The sequence below is a fragment of the Sphaeramia orbicularis genome, chromosome 2 (genome assembly GCF_902148855.1).
Source record: "Sphaeramia orbicularis chromosome 2, fSphaOr1.1, whole genome shotgun sequence".
NCBI classification, from domain to species: Eukaryota; Metazoa; Chordata; class Actinopteri; order Kurtiformes; family Apogonidae; genus Sphaeramia; species Sphaeramia orbicularis.
The window spans coordinates 870,855-890,606 of NC_043958.1; the positions used below are offsets into that span (position 1 = coordinate 870,855).

Consider the following 19,752-nt stretch of genomic DNA (forward strand, 5'->3'; position numbering starts at 1 on the left):
AGGAGGAAAAACCACCGGGTAAATTTAAAGGACCAGACTGGAACGCGTTGTCATGGAGACCGGCCCGGCGGAGGGGCGGGGCCTGTGAGGGCAGAGAAGAGAGAGAGAACTGTTGAAGTGAACACTGGGGCGGGGCATGCATGTTTAATGTTTTACCAGTGGGATGGGGAAGTTTACATTAAGTGATTGCATGTTGTTAATTTAGTTATTATTATTAATAATAATAATAAATTATTATTATTGCTCACATTACTTATTTAGTTATATATCATTATTATAACTACTATTACCACTTTATTATTATTGTTAGCATTATTTAGAGTATTGTAAAAAAAAAAAAAACATATATATTTGTATATATTACAATATTCTAACATAATTATGTATTATTATTATTATTATTATTATTATTATTATTATTATTATTATACATTATTGTGGCAATTATATTATTTATTATTCCTAGTGTTTCTAATGTGTAATTGCCTGTTCTTACTACTGTTTCAAAATTAATTGTTGTCATCATTATTTTCTCATTTTCATTTTTTACTGGAACCTGAATTACCTGAAGTTATATCTAATCTAATCTAATCTAATCTAATCTAATCTAATCTAATCTAAATAAAACTAATGAAGACCTAAACAGCAAAAAAAAAAGAAAGAAAAACAAAGAAAAACAAACAAAACAAAAAAAACAACAACTAGATAATAATAAATAAACAACTAAAACAAATAAAAACTAATTTCCATATGCAATAATGGGTGGAGCCCCTCTCCACCTGCTCAGGTGTTCTGTCTCATGTTCTTGAAAAGCGCTCACACCTGCAGGTTGGCAGTGACAGACACACCTGGGTGGAGCTGACCCCACCCCCCAGCTGTCACTCACTAGAACCTGCCCAGGTATGGCAGGTATGTGATGGAGGTTGGCACGACGACAGTATTTATTTAATACCTGTAAGCACGAACTGGACAGATGAGTCATCACCTGAGACTCATCTGGGTTCACTGTGTTTTATCTGACTTCAACCTAAATAATAAAACAATAACATACAAAAGAACGTTCAACAATCCACCAGTTCTAAATATTCACACACTGTATAAATAATGTTAGAAACTTAAGCCATGTGCATTAACGTCAGCTGTTTATAGATCGCTCATAGGACGGGGACAAAGCTGCGAATTCTACGATGAAACAGCTAAATATAGACAAAACAAACTAAATATAAACAAAACAAACTAAATATAAACAAAACAAACTAAATATAGACAAAACATATTAAATATAGACAAAACAAACTAAATATAGACAAACTAAATATAGACAAAATGAGTAAAAACAAACTAAATATAGACAAAACAAACTAAATATAGACAAAACATATTAAATATAAACAAAACAAGCTAAATATAGACAAAACATATTAAATATAAACAAAATGAGTAAAAAGAAACTAAATAGAGACAAAATGAGTTAAAAGAAACTAAATAGAGACAAAATGAGTTAAAAGAAACTAAATAACTAAATATAGACAAAATGAGCTAAAACAAACACAAACCTGTTAAATGTACAATAAAACAAGCTGCATATCAGCCTAAAAAAGAGTTGAATGAGTTTTCAGTTGGAGTCCATGTCATTTCCTGACAGTTTGAGGTATGAGTGGACGTCCTGACCTCTGACAGGTGCAGGTCCTGAACCCGGTCCTGGACCAGGTGCAGGTCCTGAACCCGGTCCTGGACCAGGTGCAGGTCCTGAACCCGGTCCTGGACCAGGACTACTCATTGTGTTTATTTGCGGTCCAACCAGCTCGGCTGCAGCTTTGGCACTGACTTTCCATCTCACACACCTTCTACAGTTCGTCTAATTACTAGAAATGACTCCAAGCCATATTTTAGGCGTTCGGAGCCAAACAACTCAGACGCATCATTACTTCGTCAACGGGTAATTATATCCTGGGTATCATAAGTAGAGCGGTTGCTGTGGTAACAGCCATGCTGAAGCGGCGGTGTGGCAACCGCGGCGGCATTCGCTTCAAAAATGAATCACGTGTGACAAATCAACGTCAGGTCGACGTGTTAAAGGTGATCAGTTTGGTTTCATGACAGGCTCGAGGGCACAAAGGAAATATTGAGTTTAAACATGAACTGGAGCAGAAGCCAAAGTCAACAGAGCTGAAATGTGGTTGAGCCTGTCAGAGACACGACGACTGGCAACGAGTCCACGAACTGGAGGACTGAACCGGGTTCAGGTCCTCACCCCCATCCACCACACATATGTAGACGTACACATAGAACAGACGAAATTGATGAAATATGAGCTAAAACAAGATGAAGATGAGCTACAATGAGCTAAAACTGGCCAAATATGAGATAAAATTAAAATAAGCTGAGATAAATTAATGAGATAATGAGCCAAATATGACATAATGTGAGATAAAATGAGCTACAAATGAGTTAAAAAGAGCTAAAACAAGCTGAATACGGAATAACATGAGCTAAAATGAACTAAATATGACATAAAATCAGATAAAACAAGCTAAAAGTATACTCAAACAAGCTAAATATGAGGAAAAATGAAGAAAAGTCAAAAAAGGGCTAACATTTTACAGAAAATGAAACTAACATTCTGCAAATTCTACCAAGAGAAGCTAAAAACTAAATGTTTCAAACACATTCTACAGCGATAAGTTATAAAAACACAACATAAAAAGTGTAGATTTGACAGAACACGTCCACAGGTCAGGTTTATATGCAGGAAGCAGGAGTGGATTCACAGCTGAGTAACACAAGTTAAAGATGAGATAAAACGAGTAAAAATGAGTTCAATACAGACACAGAAACAGAGAAAACAGAAGCCGCTGACTAGTTCTGTTTGTTCAGTGTTTTTGGAGGATCAGACAAAGGCAGCGTCTCTGTGACAGACGACTTTATTTGTGTTTGTACACGATGAACGGAGAGCAGCAGCTTGTGCACGAGTGACGGCAGCTTGAACATAAATACACATGAACACCAGTGGGAGCATCAGAGTCCACATCAGAGTCCACATCAGGGTCCACATCAGGGTCCACATCAGAGTCCACATCAGGGTCCACATCAGGGTCCACATCAGAGTCCACATCAGGGTCCACATCAGGGTCCACATCAGAGTCCACATCAGAGTCCACATCAGGGTCCACATCAGAGTCCACATCAGGGTCCACATCAGGGTCCACATCAGGGTCCACATCAGAGTCCACATCAGAGTCCACATCAGGGTCCACATCAGGGTCCACATCAGAGTCCACATCAGAGTCCACATCAGAGTCCACATCAGAGTCCGGCTCAGGGGTCGGCCATTTCCTCTTAAGGCTTTAAACGAACACGTCCGTCCTCTGAAAAAGACAAAACACTTTTGGTCCAAAACGTGGCTGAAAAACCATCGGTCCGAGTCTTTGAAGGAACGGAAGACGATTCTGTCTGTTTGTACGAAAGTTCCAGAAGAACGACCACACCTGACGCACCACTAGAAACCAGTACGAGGACCACTAGAGTCCAGCACAGACCACTACAGACCACTAGAGTCCAGCAGAGACCAGTACAGACCAGTAGGGACGGGTAGAGACCGGTACTGACCAGTAGAGACCAGTAGAGTCCAGGAGAGACCGGTACAGACCAGTAGAGACCACTAGAGTCCAATAGAGTCCAGTAGAGACCGGTACAGACCATTAGAGACCGGTAGAGTCCAAGAGAGACCAGTACAGACCAGTTGAGTCCAGTAGAGACCAGTAGATACCAATACAGACTAGTAGAGACTGGAAGGGTCCAGTAGAGACCGGTACAGTCCAGTAGAGACCAGTAGAGTTCAGGAAATGGATCTGAAGAAGGACGGACAAGAGTCGATTGCTGGAGACGGACCATCCAACCTGGCGGACGGAAACTGGATTAATGCACAAATCCACAAGGCACTGCAATAGAATAGAATAGAATAGAATAGAACAGAACAGAACAGAACAGAACAGAACAGGATGGAGTGGGCTCTGCTGGTGGCTCAGTCGTTCCAAAGGCGTCGGACGTGAAAAACCTGAAAAAGACCAAGAGAAAAAATGGTTTCAATAAGATGAACCGTTTCTTTAACAAAGGGCGTAAACGGGCCGTCCGTCAGACTCTGAGTTCAACGGCGAGGTCTCCGTGTTCTTCTGCCGTGTTCCAGGGTGATGTCAGCCGTCTGTTTGGTCGCCGTGACATCATGGAACACATTTAACATCTTTATTATAAGCAACACCGTGGAGGAGGCTAAGTGGTCTGAGCTCCAGCCCATCGGTGGTCACATGACTCGGGGCCTGGTGTTGACACAGTGGAGGGGATGGGGGGGGGTCTGGATGTCTGGTAATGATTAAAGTGAATTGTGTGTCCACTGGGATTCCACATCTGCTGACATATGACGCCTGATATTTACTTTATGTTACAATTTTACAGGTGAAGCCTGGTGTTACAAATGAAAAGGAACCGTTTACCTGCAAAATGTATTTAATGAGACTGAAAAACACGGTGTTTTTAAAACGGACCAGGATGTTCTCCTAAAGCAAACAGAGAAATTATCTCTGATTTCCGGTCGTCATCCTTTTACAACCCAGAACTCACCTCCTTGGTAAATGTAACAGTTGTTATTGGACTGACTGGTTAAAAAGAAATGTCCTGAAGTTGATGAGGTTTTAGAAATACTTCAATATGTATCTGATATATTTTAATATACATAAACATCTGAAAACTAGGACTAAAGCACACAAAGTTTGATTAAACATGTAATTATTGTACTTCTGTGCGCAGGTGTGTGGTTGCTATGGTGATTCCTGCCCTCTCAACCTGTTGCTATGGTGATTCCCGCCCTTTCTACCTGTTGCTACGGTGATGTCATCAGTGAAGCACATCCACATGTCAGTGAGTTCCTCGAACTGAGGCTTCTGAGTCACCAACAGTTTCTGAAATCACCAAAATCTCGGACATTTGAGACAAAATCGCATTGATGTAGATTTTACGTAGGTTAAATGTAAACTGCGTAAAAATCAACGATGTAGAAACAGGAGTTTATGAAGATTTAAAGGGAAACTGAACCTGCTGTTCAAAGATCTGTTTGTTGTTGTTTGTAGTTGTTGCTTGATGTCATTTACTGTTTTCTGTTATTCTTTACTGTTGTTGTTGTTTACAGTTACTGTTTACTGTTTGTCATTTATTACTGTTGTTTATTGCTGCTTGTTATTTGCTGCTGTTGTTGGTTGTGTTTACTGTTGCTGCTATTAGCTGTTTGTTGGTATTTGCTGTGAATGATTGTTGTTTGCTGTTGTTTGTTGTTGATTATTGTTGTTTGCTGTTGTCTGTTGTTTACTGTCATTTGTTGCTATTGTTAACTGTTGTTTGTTGCTGTTGTTTACTGTTGTTTGTTGTTTACTATTGTTTGTTGGTTGCTGTTGTTGCTGTTTTTGTTTTACTGTTTGTTGTTTAATGTTGGTTGTTTTTTTTTTTACTGTTGTTTGTTGCTGTTTTTTTTTTTATAGTGGTTTGTTGATTACCATTGTTTGTTGTTGTTGCTGTTGTTTACTGCTGTTTGTTGTACTGTTGGTTGTTGCTGTTGTTGTTTGTGTTTGTGCGTCTGCCCTTACCGTCCTCCACCCGTTCATCTTTCCATGCACCGGGGGCTGTTGGCCAGTCGAGTCAGCAGACGAGCACATCGTTTATAATCTGCACACGACACAAACACATTTCATTCATCATGTCATTATTGGCGACATCTTCAGTTTAGTTTTATTTGATGAACTGACTCGTTGTAGTTTGACTTTTTCTGGTTTTTTGCACAAAGCGGGGGTTTCCAACTGTCCTGCTTGTTGTTTTTGTCTTGTTTTCTTTCAGGTTTTAAACTTTTTTTAATCTTATCTCAGTGTTTCCATCCTGTTCAGTCTTTAATCTTCATGTTCTGTGAACCGTCTGGTTTCAGGTGAGTTTTTGGCTTCAGTCTTTCAGTTTTCCAGGTCTTACTTAGGGTGTTAATAACTGAACAGACGTCAGTTTAATGTATTTAATGTATACCAGCAGTTGTTGATTTACAGAAGTGTTATTTATTAAAGGTCCAGGTTTGTGCGAAGGCGTTTTGTTCCTGTTGAACCGTTAACCCCGTGTTTGGACGCGGTCGTGTCTGAACAGCGCTTCCATTAAATCATGCATGGAGCTCAATGTTTACTTAATATCTGAAGTGTGTGAACAGAAACAAGTCGCGTCCTGTTTTTATTCCAGTCGAGCTCCTGCAGTAACAGCAGCCCAGAGGGGAATACAACCGACAACCGCATCCGGCAGCGGCGGCGGTACTCACAGGCTGGGATGGTGCAGTCTCTGGTGCTGTGGTACAGTCGGTTGAAATGTTTTCTGCACTTTGGGTTGAAGTAAAGAGGACCTGGAAGACAAAACCCATGTGACTCACTGGATAGAGCACTACACTTCCCATGAGCACCTGCTGATGAAGCCATGACACTCACCTGTCAGGTGTCTGATGAACTTCTCTTTGTGTCGCGGATCTGAAAAGACAAACACAGTTCCATTAACCCTTAAAGACCCAAACAGCCGCCGGTGAATCGAACTATCTGCTGATCTGAAGTGTTTAAACCCTGTTCATCCACTGATCCAATTGATTCATGTCAATAAATACAGTTCTTCATCTGTTCATGGTCATCAGATATGACCCATCTGGACGTTCAGAGGCTCCGTAGTTACCGTGGAAACACCATCATCCTCTACAACACTGATTCACCAGTAAAACCCATGTATTTCGATAAATGACAGTTGTTGGAGATTCGTGTTTTTACTTTGAGTTAATGATAGATTTTAGTGGAAAAGACACTTTTTCTTCAGTTTTCTCTGGTTTTGATGTAATTACCCTCAAATGTAATCTCAGAATGATGATTAAAGTTATCTGTGTGGAGTTTGCATGTTCTCCCCATGTCTGCGTGGGTTCTCTCTGGGTACTATGGCCCCTCCCACCATCCAAACACATGCACTGATAGGTTAATGGGTGAATCTAAATCGCCCATAGGTGTGAATGTGAGAGTGGTCGTTTGTCTCTAAATGTTCAACCCTGTGATGAACTGGTCACATGTCCACGGTGAACCCCGCCTTTACCCATGAGTAGCTGGGATAGGCTCCAGCGACACCCCCCCACCCCCACCCCACCCTAGTGAGGATAAAGAGGGTTCCAAAAATGAAGGAATGAATGAATGATTAACCCATGAAGACCCAAACAACCACTGACAAACAAAATCACCTACTAATATAAAATGTTTAATAACTAACCGTGTCAATATGTGTCAATAATTGGTGTAAAATACAGTTCTTCATCTTTTCATGGTCATCAGATATGACCCATTTGGACATTCAAAGGCTCTGTAGTTACCATGGAAACAATGTCATCTTCTACAACATTGATTCACCACTAAAACCCATGGAGTTGGATCAATGACAGTGGATGGACACACTGCGTTTATGTTCAGTTAATGAGAAATTTTGTTGAAAAAGTCACATTTTCTTAATTTTTCTGTTTTTGATATTATGACAATTAACTTTAATCTGAACTTTTACGAACACCTACATGATCAGTGAATTAAATATGGGAAAATACCTGATTTTTATTGAAGAAACACAAAATACAGATAGATAATATTATAATAAATCACTTCAGAAAAGTTAAATAGATAGAAAAAAATCATTTGGGAACTGCTGAAAAAAGAACCCTGGGTCTTTATGGGTTTAAGTACATGATTTGTAAATCAAAAACAGGAAAATACCCAATATTTACCAAAAAAATGCAAAAATACAGAGGATTATACGATAATAAATGGTGATAAATCACTTAAGAAAAGGTTTTGGGAACTGACACAAAAGTAGCTCTGGGTGTTTATGGGTTAAAATAAGTGGAGGTGACTTCATGTAGGACGTGTAAACAGAAACCAGGGATGAAACCGTGTCCGGGTTCTTGGCGGTATCAACTGGACTGATGTTCCAGACGGTCCACAACTCAAACGCCTCAAACCTCACGTCCACATTTCCTGTGACACAGTGGAAATATGTGAAGGAAATACTTAATGGTACAACGTCCTCATCTATTAGAGAAACATCTACATGGTGTGGATTCTTTCCAGACCACGGCAGTAGGACGTCACCTTGACTCTGGTTTGCGAAAAAGTTGACTTGGTTCTGACACTCGTACAGGACAACGTGGTACAAAGCAAAACGTTTCGGAAGCAACGCAAATGGACTCTTTCCTTAAATGTGATTTATTTGTCTTGAAAAGTCTCTGGAACATATGAAATTCTTCTAATTGTTCTTTAATTTTTCTCGAAAAACAAATGTGTCACCGCTCAAACAAAGGCTACGTTCAGACGGCAGGTCTTGATGCACAAATCAGATTTTTTTGGTGAAATCCGATTTTTTTTTGTGTGCTCATTCATATTCCACATTAAATGTGACTTCTATCAGTTTTGAGTCTGAACTAAATGCGACCCTGAAGTGACCCACATGCGCAGAAGACGTCCTAACGGAACACATGACCACGCAGACACACACTGTGTTTACAGAAGTAACACTCCTGGGACGCAAAATTGTGACGTTTGTTGCGTTTCAGTGACGTAAAGGTCGGATAAATGCGACCCGGCTGTTTAGACTGAAGTCACATTGCAAAATAGCAGATATCAGATTCAGGACCACATATGAAAGTGGTCTGAGTCAGATTCGTGCTGTTCCAACTGTCTTTAACAGATCGGATAAGAGTCTAAGAGGGTTCAAGGTTTTAACTTCAGCTCCGATTCTTCTCATGTTTTCTGTTCCAGTTGATTCCTGAAGGTTTAACGAGCCGGATGTGGAAGGTGCTGGAGATCTTCAGTGTTCGTTGATGTGAGGAGGACGTCTGGAGGCGTGTCCTTGGATATGAGCACCAGCTCTGAGGTGGACCTGTTCGGCGTTGGCATCCTGTAGCCTTGAGGAAAGTCCACATGTTTGTCCTCCTCATCACCTTTGACCTCCCTCACATGTCCTCCCATCTCTGTCACATGTTTGGCCTTCAGCACATACAGAAAACACTGTTTCTGTTGGAAACGTTGGGGTAAAACTACAAATACGAATAAAAAGTACAAACACGTCACGGTCAAAATGATCAATAAACGAACCCACAGTGGGCTGGACGAAAAACAGGGAATGTGATCGACTTCTCACACATTTTCTACTGAAAACATCCAACATCGTAACGAGTCCATGATGATTCCACCTGGACTCATCTGCTGTTCCTGACCTTTGACCCCTTCAGTTACTTTCACCGGTCACATGACCCACTTTTACGCAGAGATCCCAAAGCAGTACCAGAGGTGAGACAGGCTGGACTTTTACACAGCAGACTTGCGTTCACCAATCAAAGGGGTGGTGACGCAACGGATAGTGGGACGTATAAGTTGCGCGTCGGAAATGCCCCGAACATAGCGGTGTTGCTAACCTCTCCAGAGTCGTCCCGTCTTTCACTATTCCAGAAATGTCAGCATGGATAGCCGGCAGATCTCGGCGTCTCCCCAGTTCAACATCTTTCGGGTCGCATTGATATGTTTGTTTACTGTACACTAGGGGTGTTAGAAAATATCGGCTCTGCAATATATCGCAAAATTTCCTTTCACAATACTGTATCAATATTAAAAAGTACTGTATCGATATTTTTAGGTATTTCTTCAAATGTAGATATTGTGGAGGTTCATTTTTGTTTTTTGGTTTTCTTTATTGTTTGTATCTTATTTATTATTATTTAACACTGTTTTATCAAATAATGGTAATTTGTAGCATCCTAATTTTTTTACTGTCTGAGAGGCAGATGGTAGTTCCTTAGGAAACTAGGAGAATTAGAAACATTTTGTGATAGAACATTAGATCCTGTTGTGATCAAATAAAAATGTGTTTAGTATTTGTGCACATTTCTGGTGTAATTCAACTCTTCCAGGAAATAATCGTTTTTAAAAAAGAAACAAAGAAAAAATTGCCTTTTTAACAGTATCATGATATAATGTAATATATCGTATTGTGATCCTAGTATTGTGATTTGTATCGTATCGCCAGATTCTTGCCGACACACAGCCCTACTGTACACGGCCCACGCTCATTTTTAAATCCCCCCGGTGTGTGTGTGTGTGTGTGTGTGTGTGGGGGGGGGGTCGCACACGCAATACGTCATGAAAACCTCACACTTTGGTTGAGGAACGACAGGTGTTCCTGTTACACAGTGTTCCTTTATCAGGGCTCTGTTCCTACCTCCAGAGCTGTGACAGAGGTGGAACAGACGTCGTTCTGGAATAAAAGTGGAATATTCCCGGAACAGAAGTGATGCGGAAAAGGGTTTATGTATCTGACGCCGTCTTTTTGTCGACAGTTGAATTTATTTCATCTGTTCTGGGTTTTTTTCTTTTCTTCATTGTGTCTGAACTGGTCCAGGACCCTGTGATGGTTTGGACCAGTCCTCTGCACAAATGGATAAAACTCATCCCAACAAGACCAGAACCACAACCACACCTGGAACCCACACCAGAACCAGAACCAGGACCAGGACCAGAACCAGAACCAGAACCAGGACCAGGACAGTGAGCTTTACAACAGTCCGTTACAGCTCAGGTATGAACTGAGCTCCATCAGCGAAGCCGCCACGTTATCAGCGGATAAGGTTTGTTATCTTGTGCAAACACCATGAGATGTCGATCCTTTTCACACTGAATACGACGTGTTTGCACAAGATACTGCGAACTATGTGGAATCAGAATAATAAAGGGCTACGTGAAAAAAAATGACTGAATGTTAGACTAATTAATCAATTACAGATGTTGAATTCCACTGGAGACGTTGGCAGACATTACCTTAGAGTTCCACCACAAAAATGGCCCTTATGTGTCTGAGCTGCACACGGTACCAGGACTTTATTTATAACTGACTGTTTAACAGGCACAAAAGGGTCAAACATCTTATTTGAAGACGCTCCTGTCACCATAGCACTTCCTGTAAATGTTTCAAATTAAAAGCCCTCAAATGTTTGAGTGGACAGACACCCACGTCTTTATCTTTAGTCTAAACTCTTTATTTAAGGCGTTTCTTTATAGTTTACTCTATTGAATATGTACATAGTGGTCAAATATTTTTGTAGGAGCTGCTCTCAATTACACAGCATTTCCTGTAAATGTTTCAAATTAAAAGCCCTAAAATATCTTTACTTTACAAACGCCTTTATCTTTAGTCTAAACTCTTTATTTAAGGCGTTTCTTTATAGTTTACTCTATTAAATATGTACATAGTGGTCAAATATTTTTGTAGGAGCTGCTCTCAATTACACAGCACTTCCCGTAAATATTTCAAACTAAAAGCCCTCGAAAGTTTAACTGGCTACAAACCCAGGCCTTTATTTTTATTGTTGACCCCAGGTCTTTATTTATAGTTTATGCTGTTTAATAAGCTGAATATCTCATTTGGAGCTGCTCCGGTTTATGCAACACTTCCTGTAGTCATTTCAAATTAAAAGCCTTCAAGTGTTTCAGTGGATATAAACCTGGGCCTTTATTTGAGATCCTGCTCATAAGAGAATGCTGGTTTTTACTTAAAGACATACAGTAAATGCATTGACCCTGTCCGTCACTGGTTAGCCGGATGCTAACAGAATGTGGTTACCAGGGAAAGCTCCACCCACTTCTGGACCCGCCTCCATCGACCCTGACAGACTAAACCAAATACTACAGCAGGCGCAGATTTAATATAGGATGAAATTAAAATGTTGCCTAATTTGTTCTTTTCTTTTTTTCTTTTCTTTGTGTTTTTGTACATTGTTTGAAGTCTTTTGTAAACAGTCGTATTATTTTCTATCTGTTCGGTTTCTTTGACTTAAATTTTTAAAAAAGAAAAAAATGGTGCAGAGTGTGACCAGAGGATCTAATACCGGGTTAACATGACGGGAAGTGACGTCAAATGGCATTTCCATCCCAAACGGTCCAAACATCTGCACACCCGTGTCATCACAGACCCGTCTCCATGGTACCAGCTGTACCCGCGGTACTGACCCAGTCCATGTGCAGACCTGGTGTCCCTCTCCAGGTGTCTCTGTCCCGGTCCCGGTCCCGTCTCGGTCCTGGTCCTCGGGTTCCGGCCCAACAGCTCCAGGGCTTCGGTTCGCGTGGCGGAGCTCCGGCGCCGGGCGGCCGCGGTGCAGCGACCGGCGGCCAGCAGCAGAACCAGGAGCACCGGAACCAGCATCACAGTGGACCTGCAGAGACCGGAACAAGGCGGTGTGGGTCTGAGGAGGATTATCAGAACAACAGAGTTCATGACCCTCAGATAAGAAGACCAGAGGAAATCCACCTCCAGGAACCGGACCCTGAGACCTGGATCCGGGTTCGTGTGGGTTCTGAACGAACCGGATTAACGGAGGCTGCTATGTTTGAAGGTCTTGTGAAAACCTGAACCCAAGCCGGTGTGAGACAGTGAGGCAGGACAGATGTTATGTGGAAACACACCACCGGGACCTGGACCAGGACCGGGTCCGGGTCCGGGATGCGGAGGTTTCAGAGTCAAACCACAGACGGGTTCGTTAGAGGGGTTAGTCAGAGTTATTAAAGCAGTTTTCGGGTTAGTCCTGCTGGAGTTAAACCCATCCCGGGTCAGGGTCCTCGTGTCCTCACCTGTAACGGACGCTGTTCGGTTCCGGTCCAAGTGCCGTTTGCGGCTGTTACCTGCGCGGACTCTGCGGCTCCAGGAGCGGCTCTGCGCGCCTCTCCTCCCCGCCTCTCGGTGCTCTGTCCCCGGCCTCCTGTCCCGCCTCCTCCCGGGGCTCCGTCTCCGTCGGGTTGAACCTCCCTCCCTCGTGCGTCTTTATCCCGGGTTGGTCCGGGTCCGAGCCGCGTGCGGGGGGCCGTGGGCTCGTGGGCAGATGTCCTCCTTCATCCTCCTCCTCCTCCTCCTCCTCCTCAGTCCTCCGCAGCTGTCAGACCACCGGACGGAGTCATGTCCCAGATCCGGATCAGACCGGGACCCGATCAGTGTAATCGATCGGCCCTGTGCAGCGCGCGCTCCGTCCTCAGGTCCTGGTCCTGGGACAGATCCGCGCGGACTGGAGCTGATCCGGAAATGAAGGAGGACCAGGACCTGGACCAGGTTCCTGGTCTTTCACTCCCTCTTAGCGGACGGAAAGAAAAACAGGTTCAGTCAAACCCACAAACCGGATCCGGAACCTGAGGGACTCTGTCTGTCACTGATACGGGATCAATCTGGGCCCCAGACCCTCTCATCCGGTCCAGAATGAAAAAGTGGTCCACCCAGAAGGGAGGTCTGCAGGTTCAGGGTCTTTCCTCTGTGATCCACATAGAATGTCCTCTGGGTTCATCTGCACCCGGGTCCTAGACTGGGTCCGGGTGCAGCAGGGGCTGATGGGAGCCTGCGGGCCCCAGGAGCTCCACCCGTATTTGTTCAGGACCAGGATCAGATAACGTGTAAACACAGCTCCTTACGGGGACCAGGTCTACAGCAATCCACATCCATCAAGACCACGTGGGCCTTAATGGTGTTTAGTCAGGATTTAAGAGGACCTGGATCTGAGCCCGGACACATTAACCCCCTCTGGAATGGATTCAGGCCTGCAGCAGAACTGGACTGCCTCCAGGACCCTCAAGGCCCAACAAAAACACGTCCTCAGGAAGACCTCAGACCGGCAGAGACCAGAAACCTCCAAAGAGGTCACTTCAGACCAGTTAAAACCAAGTCCATGTCAACGGTATCAAGACCACTTTAGAACAGTTAAAGCCACTAAGACCACATCAGGGGCCTGAACGGTATCCAGCCCACCTTAGACCTGTTAAAACTACATCAGGGACCCGAAAGTCATTGAGACCACTTTAGACCTATATAAACCACGTCAGGGACCTGAACGGTATCCAGCCCACCTCAGACCTGCTCAGACCACGTCAGACACGGCCCTGTCAGTCCGAGTGTCTGATTGGTCGGTTCGGAGTCGCTGACACAAACCAAACACGTTCCGTTCCGCCATGTTGGACTGTTTTCATTCCACACATCTTCTACACACATCCTCCACACACCCGGTGAGCTGATGCCAACAACAACAGCAGCGGGTCTCCGGTCGTCACGGGTACACAGGCGGCTGTTCACAGCTGATGCAGAGGCTGACCTTTGACCCCTGTGGTGACTCTAAGGGCTGTAAATGTGACGACACGCGCTGATGACTTTGGCTCCGAAATCAGAACCACAGGGTTCGAGCCAAAGGTCAGAGGTCAGACAGGGCCTTGACAACTATGTGTCTGGTCTGGGTCCATCTGGTCCGGATCTGTCTGGTCTGGGTCCGGTTTGTGGTCTGTGTTCGAACCAACGTCCTGAGAACCCAGAACCCATCCAACACTTCCAGAACTCTGGCTGGTCACATGACCAGGAGCCGCAGGCACAGTCTGAATAAAACAGTCAGTTAAAATGACAGTTTTAGCAGAAATTAAACTAAACATTCACAGTGTCGATTCAGAATTCAGTTAAAATGTACAAGTTCATCTGAGACTCCACACACTGTCAGTGTTAGCTTCTGTTAGCTCGCCATGTTAGCATGATGTTCCACCAGTGAATATTAGCTAATGTTAGCTCATGGCCATTAGCTGCTGTTAGCATGTTCTGGTGAAAAATGATGTAAAGTGGTTGAGACAGGCTAATGTTAGCGACAAACAGACATTTTTTGTATAATATATATAAATATAAATGTAAACTGTGTGTGTGTGTATGTGTGTATACATATACATATGTATGTATGTAGATAGATAGATAGATAGATAGATAGATAGATAGATAGATAGATAGATAGATAGATAGATAGATAGATAGATAGATATTTTAACAGACCGGATCTCCGTACACATCTACTCATTTATATTTATTTTATATGTTGTTGAACCCATTGCTGTCCTTGTTTCCAGTGGAATGTTTGTTTATTTTGTGTTTAAGTCGTGTGTTCGTGTTTATGTTGAAATTGTAAGACATGAGCGAAGAAAAACCAAAGCCAAATTCCTTGTACGTGTTCACATACTTGGCCAATAAAGCTGATTCTGAAAATCAGGACTAAAGAACATTCAGTTTTGTCTTTGATACTGATCCTCCATGAACTGGTGCTCAGTGAAACCATGTAAACTTTGGGTAAATGTCACCGGGCTGAACCGGTTCTGACCCGAGGCCGTGCATGTTCTGTTTACAGCCCAACAACTTTAAATATTAACCCAAAATAATCGTCATAAATAACCCGTGTCCTGTTTGCTGGTGTTTGGAGGCAGAAAAACAGACTCAGTCCAATAAACAACATTTGAGTGTGTTTGTCCTCCAGGACAAAGCAACCGCCTCATCCTGACAAACGGACCAATCAGATGCCGCCGCCAGCGTTTCTCACAAAAACAGTTTGTTCCATCGGAGGCTTCATTACAGCATGAAACAAGGCTGTGGTTGGATTCATTCATGACATTTTCACTGACTCATTCTTTTACAAAGAAACACAGTAAAATATCAACATTCTCCTTCTTTAGCTCTGAATATTTCAGCTAAAACTAAAACTGAACGATAAAAACATACACATCAGTGGATTCTAATACAGCTCAGAATCTCATTCTAAATAAATTATTTATTTCCAGATAAAATGAATAAAAAGATACAATAAAACTACGTGTGAAATGACATTTTATCACAAAAATATGATTACTGTAAGAATAATATAAATATTTCAGTGTAAATTTAGATACACATTTATATGCTAATGTTAACTGACATTTTCCAACGGTGGGATCAATAAAGTCATATCTTCTCTCATCATATAAAAAAATATGTGCACATATGTTAAGTCTATAGTTGTGCATAAATAAAATCATGCATAAATTATACTGTGTATATTTTCACTGAGAAAAGCAACTCAAAGTTCCAACTTTACTAAACTAAATCAGAGACTGGAAACAAGTCTGATCTGAATACATTTACCTGAACTTTGAGGTGGAAACACAAACCACACAGATTACCTCGGATTCCTTTTACCAGGTAAATAAGTTCCAGTGAATGTTTGAGTAAAAAGGCTGAAGGTAAATGTTCCCTTCCATTTGTTCGTCCTCTTCTTCTTTCATTTGTCATCTTGTGTTTTAACTTTGTTTTGTATTTGTTGTGTATTCCAGTTGGAACTCCCTTAAATAGAGGTTTTAAATGTCAATGTTTGTTTTGTTTTTTTTTGGTCAAATAAAGGTTAAATTGAATATGTTTATGTTCAGTTTTGGCAGTTTGATCAACTTCCTGTCAACCTGATCCTATTTTTACAAACATAATAGAAGCATAATTCCATGTATATTCTTTGCAGGTTCCTGTAGTTTCAGACTCATCCTTTCTAACATTCCACAAGTAAAAAAAAAAAAACAAAACTTAAAAATATGGGCAGGCTTTAACCTGGACCCACAGCACCACCTGGTGGACAGAGGGAGGAGTGCATCCTGGATGAATAAACACCAACTGATGAGATGAGGACGCACCTGGAGGAGTAAACCACAGCATCAGGAGTTGACTTTGTCATTTATTGCTTACATCGTTTATGTTTGTGTTTTTATGTTTTTCAGGTCGATCTTCTTTCTTTTATAGTTCGTTCAGAGTCGACCTGATACTGAAGCTACAGAAATAAATGAGTAGCAGCAAAAAGACAATAAATATGAGAGAAACAGGGTTATTTACAGAGGTATATCCCACAGGATTAGTAAAAAAACATGTCGACGTCACCTTATTCATACATGATCTCAGCTCAGAAAGAAGAAAATAAAAAAACAGGATGAAACCCCGACTCTTACAAACACATGGAAACCTCAGCATCATTCAGAACTAAAACATCAGCTGCAGCTCAGTTAAAAACATTCATCTGTTTCATTACATGGTTTGGTTTATATTTTATTCACACCTACAAATCAAAAGCAGGACTAATTCCATGCATGTCCTTTACAGGCTCCTGTAGTTTGTGATTCATCAGGATTGGACTGAGGGGTCGAACGCTCTGCTGTGACTGGTTCATCCTAACAGCATGACAGGAAGGTGAAGCCCCGCCTACACCGGCCCAATGGGATGTCAGCTGACCTAAGGTGAGGATGGAGATGTTCTGTGAAATCTGTGGAGACAAATTTCCCAGTTTTCTGCCCGACTTGGATTTGGACCTAAACACAGATACAGACAAAAACACAGACCCTCAGACCAGAACCTACACACCAGCTAACACTCTCTTTTTTCATTTGTACGCATAGATTTGTGGGATTATTCCACTACAGCCGCTGGAAGGGCTTTATTTTTTTGCCCTTTTCAATATGGCTGTCATCGCTAAATCATCCACACTTTTTGCAGGAAAATCTTTAGTAATTTTCAAAAAGTTACATTAAAAAGAACATTTATATCGTTATTAATTTTTTAAAAATAAGTACTTCATGTATTGAAACATTGCATAGTTACTTGATAACTGATCCTTTATTGTACAGTTATGTTAAAACGGTGTGTGTCAGGTTTGATACTGCTTCATAAAAACACCTTATGTATCAAATGTGATACGAAAATATACCAGAAACAAAATGATATAAACATAAACTTGAATACACATCTCAATTCCAAAAAATTGAATTATGTAGGTCAGGTTTTAAAGGGTTAAAGTTATTTCCAATTATTTCTGACCAGTTACTAAATCCATGGGTTCAGTTACTGTGTGAGTGTTTGAGTTCTAGTATTTTATTTATTTTACTTCATTTGATCTGATTTTACTTGTCTAGATTTTATTTGTATCTGTTTAATTCTATTCCTGCTTTGAATCTGTACAACACTTTGGTCAAACTCTGTTGTTTTTAAATGTGCTTCATAAATACAATTGACTTGACTTAATAAAGACATGAAGTCTTGTATTTGTGTGGTTTTAGGTGAAGAACACTGTGTTTAAGTCTGAACCTGGGACTCGATGCAGAAAACTAAAACATTTCAACATCTGACACGTTGTTTTGCTCAGGTGCACTGGTGTTCACTGCACTCCTCAAAGTCGAACTCTGGAACTGGTTGGGAATTTCATCTGTTTCTGGAACCAAAACCAGGTCCAGACTCAGTTTTCTGCATCTGGGGTTCAGTGGGTGGAGCATGTGGAGCTCTGTGGGTGTAGAGTTCAAATGTCCAGATGTTGTTATTGACATCGTTTTAATCATCATCCCACTTTGAGATTGTTTTCTTGGTGAGTTGGTTTTTTTTCCTTTACGTTGTTCAGTTCAGATTCTGTCCACTAATGGACCAATCACAGCAGAGCGAGCGTCCACTCCAGCACCAACCTTCAGATGTAGACGTGTGCTTAATACATTCAGTTAAACAGAGTCTGTCGAGGCAGGTCATCAGGTGATCTGCACCAGGGTCCGCCTCAGTCCTGAACCAGGTCCGGGAAGCTCCACAAAGACCTCCTCGTCCTCTTCTTCCCCTTCCAAGATGGCTGTCATCGGGGCGGCGTAAAGGCGGCAGCGAGCGGCGAAGCGTCGGCTGGACGAGCAAGGAGGAGTGAGGGAGCGAGGTCGAAAGGAGGAAGAGGAGAGGAAGATGAACGGTGAGGAAGAGGAGGTGGTGAAGAGGAGTGGAGGATCACGTCGCCTCCACCTGAACATCACGGAGAAGTCTGGAGAAACAGGGTCGTCCGGGGTCTCACTGGGGTCAATGGCGGGAGGGTCCAAAGGGTCGGGCGACGAAGTCACGGGGTCGACTCTACGAAGTCTCTCCACGGCCGAGATCCGAGAAGTCGAGTCAGACCGCCCACCCTTCCTCAGGAGGAGGGCCTTGAAGCTCTCGCTACTCATTGACCTTTGACCCAGGGGGGTGAGGGGTCGTGCGGGACTAGGCGAGGGGTCGGTGGGGGTCGCTGAGGACGAGGAGGTGTGAAGTCTGTTTTCTTCTGAATATCTTCTTCCCAGCATCTTCCGCTTTGACCTGAGACACAAACAGATATTGTGGCTAAACCATTTATTTTTAATCATGATGTTTAATGAGGAATCAGGGAAAATACGTCAACATTTGATCCAAAAGACGACAAGGTTCACGTTGAGAAAAAATAGAAAATGAAAAGGAAGTTAATGACCACATGAGGAGATGAACGTCCAAAATAAGGTCCCTGTTTTTGTTCCAGTGTTGGTTAGTACTTTATCTGAGGTGTTCTTTGGATCCTCATCTCATTTCAACATGGTTTTTTTTTTTTTGTCGTCATTTCTTCTTCTTCCGACTCTTTCTGATGGTAACCTGCTGCCACTTCCTCTCATCGGTCCAAACACCACACTGTAAACGTACTGCGTTGGGGAAAAGGGAATCTCAGCCTAAACTACAAACTACACCAGAACTAAACTCCGCCTACTGGACTACATTCTCCAATCACAGCTTTACCTGCCGCCATATTCACGCCGTGCCTTCCCATACTGCACTGCTCCACCGAGGCAGAGAGAGGAACGAGGTGGAGACATTAGAAAGAAGGTGACGGTGGATGTGAACAGGAAGTGAACATGTTAGGGAGTGTTTGTACCTGTGGATGACGGTGAACAGGTCTTCGGTTGTTCGAGGTCGACTGGAGACAAACATCTGATCGGCAGAAACACCGATGAACACTAAAGACGGAGACGGAGAACACAAGGCGCCGGTTATTAATCTGCATCTACTGAACATCTCTGAATCTACAAG

The 19,752-nt window shown here is 42.4% G+C and overlaps 1 protein-coding gene across 8 annotated transcripts in view; it reads right to left on the reverse strand.

Annotated features, from left to right (window-relative positions):
- Positions 1 to 16,586: 16,586 nt before the first annotated feature.
- nhsl1a (NHS-like 1a) overlaps positions 16,587 to 19,752 on the reverse strand; it is a 34,648-nt gene continuing 31,482 nt past the window's right edge. For 6 of the 8 annotated variants that reach the window (XM_030152571.1, XM_030152606.1, XM_030152580.1 and 3 more), the window contains 2 exons: positions 19,598 to 19,679; positions 16,587 to 19,014 (listed from right to left, as the gene is read on the reverse strand). In XM_030152571.1, the coding sequence (XP_030008431.1) occupies positions 18,432 to 19,014; positions 19,598 to 19,679 (665 nt within the window). In that variant the 3' untranslated portion in view covers positions 16,587 to 18,431. Of the gene's footprint in view, positions 19,015 to 19,461; positions 19,499 to 19,597; positions 19,680 to 19,752 lie in introns of all 8 variants that reach the window. The other 2 variants (XM_030152596.1, XM_030152616.1) reach the window with 2 other exon arrangements.